General features: G+C 41.3%; 1 protein-coding gene across 3 annotated transcripts in view; it reads right to left on the bottom strand.

The window, feature by feature from the left end:
• Nucleotides 1–1,055: 1,055 nt before the first annotated feature.
• The window catches only part of EGLN1 (egl-9 family hypoxia inducible factor 1), a 59,456-nt gene continuing 50,252 nt past the window's right edge, over nt 1,056–10,259 (bottom strand). The window contains exons 3-5 of one of the 3 annotated variants that reach the window (XM_032430269.1): nt 7,448–7,584; nt 4,727–4,794; nt 1,056–3,591 (exon numbers count right to left, since the gene is read on the bottom strand). In XM_032430269.1, coding sequence (XP_032286160.1) covers nt 3,527–3,591; nt 4,727–4,794; nt 7,448–7,584 — 270 coding nt within the window. In that variant the 3' untranslated portion in view covers nt 1,056–3,526. The remainder of the gene's footprint in view (nt 3,592–4,726; nt 4,795–7,447; nt 7,585–10,259) is intronic. The other 2 variants (XM_032430270.1, XM_032430271.1) reach the window with 2 other exon arrangements.

Raw genomic sequence — 10,259 nt, forward strand, 5'->3', positions numbered from 1 at the left:
ACTTGCCGTATTTCAGGTGAAATTTACTTGCTGGTGATAAGGAAAAGAATCTGCATTAAAACCAACAGCAGAATGGGGGGAATGGATTCCTGACCCTGGATGTCCAAAGAACGATCCTGAAGTGGTAGAGTCTGGGCATCTCCTCGTGAGTGTTTGTAAGTGAACTGAAAACCTCCAGTCCACAAGGACATGATTAACCATATGGTGTAAATATTTACCACTGTGGTCTATGGCCACCACAGAGTCCTCACGCTTGGGCCATGCGCACCTTGGAAATAATCTGTACTTCATTTAGGTCTCACACGGCTTGGCAGGTGTTTGTTTTCAGATGAGAAAGGCTCCAATGGTCACATAATTAAGTGACTGGGCCAGAACTAAACAGAGATTTGTCAGTCCTGTGCTCTTTTTACAACACGACCTAATTTAATTAGTCTTCATCTCTGACTCATTTGCCCTCTCCTTTAATCCACCCCGCTATATTTCAGTACATTTTCCCAAATGCCCCACGATAGGCTAGAACATAACAAAACCACCACACTAAAGTTCTTTAGCTAAGAGATAAATGAACATGTACACTGATCTCACATTACAAGAGCGCTTATATTTTAGTCTCTGACCATGACCACACGAATTAAACTTTTGTGCATACACACACAGGACACCTGTGACAATTACAGATCTATGCCTAATGCCCCTTCCTGTTTGCTGCAGAGGGGTGACACAGATATACTCAACAGCACTGGTGTTAGAGTAATTTTTAAAAATTCTATTGAAAGGGCAAGAATCCAAATGTTGAGAATCTAAACAAAGAGCTCATGGATCCCGTGAACAGGCTAATTACCCCTGGGATGTTTCTAAAATTGTTAGACTCCTATGGTGACTGTTCTCTCTCTCTCCCTTGTTATCATTTATAAAAAGCAATACCAAACGTTCTGGACTAAGCCAGACATGTGTGATAGAAAAGCACTTTATCTGATGGAAGGGCCCATTAAGAAAGTCAGTGTATGATAAAGGATTAAAAAAAAAAAAAAAGACAGCTGGAAATAACAACCATAAGTTTTTCAAGATCATTTATACATCTTTTTAATTAGATTAGCTTTACAAGCAACTTGAGAGCTCTTTCATAATGAAACACTGCTTTTCAAATTACATGACTTTACCGTCTGTGTATGAATCCTGAAATTCTTTGCCTGCTGTTGATAAAGGTCTGTGTTTTACAGCTGGTTAATGTGTTGAATGAAAAACAGCATTAGAAGCTTTATCTTTAACCAGGATTAAACACATATAGGCCATGAGTAGTTTTAAATTTTGTTTTAAATAGAGTCCTGCTTGGTGATAAGTTAACAGTCCCACTAACATGAAACGAACAGATTTTAAATGGATACTAAAGAAATGGCTATCCTGGATTTCCTGATCCTTTCACAATCATCTCCAAGAAATTTGTTACAATTTTCTGAAAAATACAAATTTTAAGACCTGCCTGGAAAGCACACGCACAGACAGTAGAATCTGACACTTTGCACAACTGCAGAGATACACATGTGAATGACACAGGGGTTCCCAGAAGGAAAGGCTGTTGCAGTCCCACCTTGACAATCACACGAACCGCCCCCCCCAACAGAACACAATTTCTACTAGACCTAAAAACGACAGCGCTTTCGAGTGGGGGCCCAGCGCAGCACGCCGCACCGCAGACCAGACGGCAGAGACACCTTGCACCCCCAGGTCCGGCCGGCAGAGGCACTGACTAGAGAGAGGTTTACATTGCATTGTCTGGAACACAGAAGAGGAAGGAGAACAAAACCGAGCACGGGCAGGAAAGACAACAATAAACTCGAATTTTCTCCCGCAAGTTCTCCTAAGTGAGTTCACGATACTGAATCTTTCATCCCGCCCTAAGTCCACGCTGTCGGTTTCACTAAACAATTTTTTTTTCATGTTTTACATGAACAATAGCAATCTTTTAATAAAAATTACTGAGCTTTCCATAGAAAAGGTCTCTAATTGAATACAAACTATACAGATGCTAGAACTGTCATGAGTTGAAATATACAGAAGTATTTCTGTACACACATTTTGGCAAAGATCAAGGACAGAGATAGAAAACTGAAGTGGGCAAGGTCTAGACCCATAATTCATGCTAAACATGGAGACCACCCTTTGGGCTCTGCTAGAGATCAGCCCAGGAAAACAAAGTCCTAGACATCCTTCCCAGTTCATACATCAAAAAACAGAAGTCTGGGAGGCCTTGTGTGATAGTGTAATAGTCCCTCTTTTTTCTGAAAAGTAAAAGAAAAGTCACAAAACAGAATAGAATAATAAAGCTACCTGGTTTTCCACTTCTTTTGTATTTTTAAGCTAAACATCCAGCTTTCAGTACTGACAAAGAGGCGAGCATCGCGCCTGAGGAATGCCTGCCCTGGCTCGGGTCCGAGGATTCGCTAACATTCGGTCTATACTAACGCGGCTCAGCCCCGGCGCTCAGTCTCCCCCTGAAGCTAGCCAACAGAAGCCAGGTTCTCCACTGCAGACCATGTGCGTCACAGGAGTAGGAAGAAAACGTAACAGCAAAATTGGAAGTACGATCAACTTGACAGGAAGCAAAAGGAAAAGTCTTAGGAAGGGGATGTGGTCACCTTCTACATCTACAGGATATACCTGAAAGCATGAGAGAGCCCTTTGTCTTGGGAACTTGATGCTGAGGACAAACTCAAGTTCATTTAGTGCCAGTCACTTTAGTCTTTTAAAAATACTAACTTAAAAGAATAAAACGTGGGTATTTTTTTCTTATAAAACATGAACCAAAAGTTACTGGTAGTAAACGGTGATGGTTTTACTGTTAATGTTTCGTTATGAACAATGTCAAAAACACGACAGCAGCAATCTTTAAGAGCTCAAATTAGTGTAAAAGACAGGACTACAAAACAATCTGAGTTTTAAGTTGGCGATTAAAGTGCTCCTTTTCTTATGGTAAGTAAAAAGGAAATGAAAGTAATCATCAGTCACTGGCAACAATCATGATAAGAGGTCTTTTTTAGGGCAAAATTTAATAGTACGAAGAAGTTTACAAAAATAGATTGATGCTATTTGGGGGAGTAATACTGTAATTTTTTGTCAATTCAGTTTTGATGTATTGTACCTGATCATACAAAAATTACTTCAAATTCAAACTTACTATATAAAAAAGGGAGAGATGAAATGAACTCATCTAGATGACAGATCTGGCAAAATATAAGAATGAAAAACTTCTACCTAGGGCACTTATTTCACGTCCAGATGTCAACCCCATTTTCTGCTGGTAGCTTATATTCTTCCCATGAGCAATCACAGGTTTGGAGTCAATCATGCAGTACAAAGTCACACAGTCAAAATCTTCTTTCTGATGCAACACGACAAAGTTGTTTGTTTCCTTATAAAAATGCCAACTGGTTGTCTATTTTTCTTTATCCCATTTATTCGTATTCACAAGTTAACAAAGAGCTTGCAATTATTGTAGGTGAAGTGGGGTATTGCTGGATCAAAGGCTCTATAAGACGTCTTTACTGATGGAATCAGAAGGCTTATTGAGTTCAACCCTCACACCTTTTTCACCTGCAAGGGAAAAAAAAAACATTCATTCATTCATTCATTAAGCACCACAGAGCATCTGTTATTCTGATACTGCTTCCCACTGAGCTCCTAACAGTGTGCACAATGCCTCAGCTTTGCAAACATACATCATCTGAAAACTACTGTACTCGCTACCCCACAGCATTGTTATAATGAACGCGTTACTCTGAACTGGTAAACCTTTAAAGGGAAAAGCCATTCTCTACAGAGATAATTTTATCTCCTTTTACTTGAAAAGCAATTTGAATTGCTATAAAATAGCAGTGTGTTCAGCGTCACTGAAAGCACCCCACTAGGGTTCTGCCACAAATAATAACTTTAAAAATACACAGAAAAAGCAATGCACATCCAATTTTGTAATTTTACAAAAGGCTGATGTGGGATTATCAATGGCTCATGAAAATACAGCGAATCAGTCATGTGAGCACTGAGCAGACTTTTGGAGCTGTAAGGTAGGGTTAAAGAAAAGAGGGAAGTGGTCCATCCGATGGAAAACTAAGACCCCCTACTCTCAGGAGACAGTTCGGGGTGGGAATTGGGGATGGGTGGGGCTGGCATCCTGAAGGATCTTCAGATTCGGTTCAAGTGTGTTGATTTATGGACACCACTGGCTGGCAGGGACGGGCTCGACACGCCTGTCTGACTTTTGGTTTCGGCATTTCAATTCATCTTCTTTGTATTCATTTTCTTCATGTCCACATTCAACGTGGAAGACCCGGATATTCTTTAGAGCATGTACATTTAAAAAGGGAAGGGTATTTATTGACTTCCTTCTAACAGGAGAATGAGAGGAAGCCAGATGGCAGTTAAGTTGGGCAAGTTGGGCAGCCGGTGACTGGAAAGGGTAATCACAGAAAAACTCAGCTTGTATTTGAATCATTTGCTCAGGCTTCTTGCCTCAAACTTTCCTCATCTTTGGACAATGTTGTTCGTTAAAGAGAACAATGAAGATGACTTGAGAGAAGTCCTCTTTTACATAAGGGAATTAAGGAATCTGACAAAAACAAGGAGCAAGTCTTTGTGGAGTTAATAAAGACCGTGTTTGCGCTCACGGCCAGCACCACGGGACTGTGGGGCACCTGCCTTGCGGGATACCCTGGCCCCAAATAACGTTTACCTGTTAGATATTTTACTTTAGCTCGTGCTCTCTCATCTGCATCAAAATACCAAACAGTTATTGCGTACCTAAAAGAAAATTTAGAATAGGGTAAGAATGATCACACTGGGGAAAAAATAGTGGTATGCTCTTGCAATGGTCTATTAAAACGTGTAATGCCAAACAATGCCTCGACTGGATGTGTCAGAGGATAACTGAGCGCAGTAACAACCCACCTCTCCAGGAACCTCGACGCTCAAGAGTGCAGCAGAGAACCAGGAATAGCCAAAATGGATGTTGCAAAGTTGAGGAGTTTTTAGGGTTTTCTTAATACCTACTTAACCGGCTTGCTTATCTGTTTTGCGACCCCACAGCAGATCAGAAACAGACAGGAAGAAAGGAAAAGAACGGCCCTGGGAGAAAAAGCACAGTATCACTAGCACAAGTTCTCAAAGAAGAGAAGAGAAGCAGAAGAGGACCCGAGGCCGGGGCCCTGTGGCGAACGGGAGGGCTCACAGTTCCAACAGCTTCTGAGGACATCACTGTAGGACAGCAAAGACCAACAGTGGAGGTTTGTAATTTTATAACCTGGTGTCATCAAGAAAGAGTTAAATTATGCTTAGAGTTTTGGGGATTTTTATCAAAATAATTACACTGTGTTTGACATTTAAAGTTTATTTAGCTAAACTTTATTCCTCTGAAAATTTCACTTATTTGGAACAGTTCGTTCCACAAATAAAGGAAGACTCTCTGGTTTATTAAATACTACAAAGCACACAGTTACAATCCTGGTCCCAATAATGGGGGAAGTGTACATACACCATAGGAAGTAAAAACACACTATACATGGGAATTTCCTTAGTAGAACACAACAGTTAGTTAAAGTATCTTGCAGATTCTGGCCAGTGTTCCCTGGGGCCGGGGCGGGGGGGTGGGCAACACTGGTCGAATGAAGAGCCCGTACAATGTGACAGACCTGAATCAGGAAGGAGTCAAAGGCAGAGTAGAGTCAGAGCCTGGAAGTCTGGACAAATGGGGAAAGTGAGGCCCACAGATCACTCAGCTGCTGAGTGATGACACTGAGGTCAAAGTCTGGCCTCCTGACTTCCAGATTCTGCTCCTTCCATGTAGCCTCTTCTAATTTCCCAGGTGGCCTTGGGAATGGGAAAGGGGCACAGATAGATAATTTTCTCTCTTTTGCCCATGCCCCAAACTTTCAGTTACTTAGTAATTAAAGTCTTGAACTTGAACAACCTTGACCTTTCTCCCAGAGCTTCCCTAACACTGTCATAACTCCCTGCTTCTGGTCATTCTGGGCCCGGCTGAGCTCCCCTCTTCACTGTGAAACCTGGCCCATCTATTCCATCTGTTCCAATTAACACCATTTTCTCCCTCCTCTGAGTCTTGTAGTATCTATCTTCCACAGTTGTCTGGCATTTACTACCTAAAAATGTTCATTATTTATTTATTTAGAAATGATACAAGCAGACCATACTCAAGATTCCATAAAAGGGAAGGTCTATGAAGCAGGTTCTAGGTCAAAAAGGGTTTTAAAGAAACAGCAGGGGCAGAGATGGGTTGCCGGGAAGAGAGATGGGGGATTTAGGATGGCACATCGTGTGATGGGACAGGATCCCCCCCCGGTGTCCATTCATGGCTTCCTAGGATCTCTAGTCACAAACTACTCAGCTTCCTGCCCACTATGTGAATTAGGGTTAAAGGCAACATAGCTCAGGAAGAAGCAAGTTATAAAGGAGTGCCTGGCTAGCTTAGGTGGTAGAGCATGCGACTCTTCATCTTGGGGGTCACGAGTTTGAGCCCCATGTTGGGTGGAAGGAAGGAAGAAAAAACGAAAGAAAGTAAAGGAAAGGAAGAAAATAAGGAAAAGAACAGAACCAAGAAAAAAGAGAGGTGACAATAAAGTCTTTGGAATTCGAACCTCCCCGGGGCTGGCCCGTGCCTCATACCACCAGGAAAAGCCAGCTCTTCTCCCGGGGTGACTATGGCTAAGCCTCTTCTCACCAGACCTAACAACTGCAGGCCCATAACTCACTAGCACAAGATTCAAAGTCCCTTCTATAATGAAAAATAGGTATTTACAAAATAGTGCAATTTTTCTACAAATATTTATAACAATGTCTGCAACATCTTCTAGTTTAAGAGTCTTAACATTTCAATGTAGAAAGTGTCAAAAAGTATACTAAGGCTCCTAGATGCTTATTATTAAAGCTAACGCATTATTTTTCTAACATTAACTCCCCCACGTGGCAACCTTTCTTTTTCCCTCTTCATTTCTACTCTCCAGGTGCCTCGTTTTTCTGCTTTGTTTAATTTTCCTACATTATCCCTTTCATTTTCTTCCCTCACTGCCTTTGAAAAGCTGTCCTTTTCTTTCTCTGTTGAATGTTTCTGTCCCCCAAGTGAATCCACTCACAGAATCAGAACGGATTATAGTCAGAGACGCACAAAATAATGAGACAGGCTGGAGGAAGGAGAGGACCTGTACTTCCATTTCTTACCCCAAATGGAAGTGGTTATGCAAAGTCACAAACTTTTAGCGCTAACTGGGAATAAATCATAAATAAAATTATTCAAATTAAAATAGTTATGACTGAAGCGTTATGATAAAGGTAACTAAAGAACAGGAAGATACTCACTAGAAAACTCTCAAGTATATCCTACCTATCCCCCTCCTCTCCTACCATAGTCTTTACCAATTTTTTCTTAAAAGGAATACTACACCTTGTAGAATATGCTGGTTGTACTTCATGAGGGTTGCGACGGTCAGACCAGAAAAACAGCAGTCTATCAAATTTGGGTTCAATGTCAGCAAACTGGGCTTTGCCTTCTGGAAAAATTCGAAGTATACCTCCACTTACCTATGGAAAAGAGCCAAATATGTGAGTATGAGAGCAAGAACGCTACAAAATGAAATTTAGGGAGGAAAAAAAGACCATTTCAGAATCAAAATTCTTAGTTGGATTATTCACAAATGTATCTCAAATAACAAGGTATGAAGAGGAGTTGAGATTCCAAGCACATGCACTGATACAAGGAAAAATTCGTTTCTTGTTTTAGGGATTTCTGTAACTACTGATGAAACAGAAGTATTATCTGAATTCAAAAGGCTTAAAATGACACTTAGAACCAAGTTGTAAAAACTAGTACATGTTTCTTATTTAGGGATACTTATGATGTGCTTAATTAGCCTATTCTTTAAAAATGTGTCCGTTTCGAATCATCTTGACTAAATTACTCTAAATGGTGATGTCAAATAAACGGTTTATTGTATTTTAAGGTTCAACAGTAATTAGTAAGACAGTCACAAGTTTAATGCCTCTTACTTAAAGAATTCAACTAGGGACGCCTGGGTGGCTCAGTCAGTTAAAAGTCTGCCTTTGGGGCGCCTGGGTGGCTCAGTTGGTTAAGCGACTGCCTTCAGCTCAGGTCATGAACCTGGAGTCCCAGGATCGAGTCCCGCATCGGGCTCCCTGCTCGGCAGGGAGTCTGCTTCTCCCTCTGACCCTCCCCCCTCTCATGCTTTAAAAAAAAAAAAAAAAAAGTCTGCCTTTGGCTCAGGTCATGATCCCAGGGTCCTGGGATCGAGTCCCCATGGAGCAGGGAGCCTGTTTCTCCCTCTGCCTCTGACTCTCTCTCTCTCTCTCATGAATAAATAAGATCTTTAAAAAAAAAAAATAATGAATTCAACTTCATCAGTACAAAGTGTCATCATTTATTGTCACCACCATCATCACTGTGGTCGTTACTAGAGACTATAGCTCTCCCTTTCCAGACTGCGCCTGACACATTGAAGGCTACAGCCTGTTTACAGAACTGGATTCCATCCAGAAAGAATAATTACTATTTACCCCAATACACATCCATCTCTATTGGGGATTAGATAGACTCACCTATTCATTCTAATACAGACTGAGTATTCTGGGACCGGAGGTGGACCCCGGGTACAGAGTAGGGAATAACATACAACGATGTGGGCCTCGTGGTATTTACAATCTGGGGGGAGTTAAAGCGAGGCCAAACCCACCCACAACTGAGTAGCCCTTCACCCTTGAAGAACTAAGCTCCTAAGCAGGTAGATGCTTAAATTGAAAGGAACTTTAATACTTAATCAAGACATCATGGAAGCTGAGCCTAGAATCTGTAGTTAGGCAAGGTGTTTATCAGGCTCATCCTTAAGTTAAATTCAAGCTACTTGTACCCTTGCCCACCTTCCTCAGGTTCTGTTCAGATTGATTCCCACGGCACTCATGCAAACATCTAAAGAATCTCTAGACTGTGACCAAGAACACATCCTTTTCTTCCCCCTGACCTCTGACTGGAGTCACTGGGAATATCACAGGTGATCTGCTGGAAATGTTTAAAAAGAGATAATTAAAGCTTCTAATCTTCCTCTGGGAAACATTCCCTGACCCCTGAATTAGGTGGCCACCCAGGCGGTCCCACAGCAATCTGTCCTGCCTGCACTGGGCCTAACCAGTTGTCACTGTTAATCTATTGATCTGTACCTTCCACTAGATCCCAGGCTCTATGAAGGCTATTTCTATTTCTGCTCTATCTCCAGCACCCAGAACGATGTCTGGCACACTGCACATATTTAGTGCAATCTTGCAAAGAAGTTTTCAGTTCTACATAAAAAAATACTAATAAGGACTTTTTTCAGCTTATGCACTAATTTAAAAACTATATATTAATGACCCTGGCTAGGTCAGATCAAAATTAAAAGATCAGCCTAGAAAGAACCTAACAAAATACAGAAGTTAGGAGTTGCTCAAACGTATTTCTAGCTTTCAAGATACTCACAAAATTGGGAAAAAATAAATTTTTAGAGCACCTGGGTGGCTCAGTCGTTAAGCGTCTGCCTTTGGCTCAGGTCATGATCCCAGGGTCCTGGGATCGAGCCCCACATCGGGCTCCCTGCTCCGCGGGAAGCCTGCTTCTCCCTCTCCCACTCTCCCTGCTTGTGTTCCCCCTCTCGCTGTGTCTCTCTCTATCAAATAAATAAAATCTTTAAAAAATAAATAAATAAATAAATTTTTAAGTTTTAACCAAAATTATACTAATCTGTTTTGTGCATTAGGCTCAAGGCAAATGACCAGATTTATGTCTCTATTTTAAACTTTGAAAGCTATAACGGAAAAACCATGCTTGTTAACAGAATGCCTTGAAATTTACTTAATCTACTTAGCAGTAAAACTTACCTCCCTTTTGAACTCGGACAGAGGAGAATCTTTAAATCAGTATGACACAGAAAGAGCATGATGAGCATATCCTAAGTTTTAGGACAGGACTAGGTTTTTACATATTTAAGACTTAGTGGTTTTCATTTCTGTGTATAGGTTTGTGTGGCGGGGAAGTGTTTTTTTTTTTTTAAGATTTTATTTATTTATTTGACAGAGAGAGAGATAGCGAGAGAGGGAACACAAGCAAGGGGAGTGGGAGAGGGAGAAGCAGGCTTCCTGCGGAGCAGGGAGCCCGATGCGGGGCTCGATCCCAGGACCCCGGGATCATGACCTGAGCCAAAGGCAGACGCTTA

Source organism: Phoca vitulina, unplaced genomic scaffold (assembly GCF_004348235.1).
Source record: "Phoca vitulina isolate PV1807 unplaced genomic scaffold, GSC_HSeal_1.0 scaffold43, whole genome shotgun sequence".
NCBI lineage: Eukaryota > Metazoa > Chordata > Mammalia > Carnivora > Phocidae > Phoca > Phoca vitulina.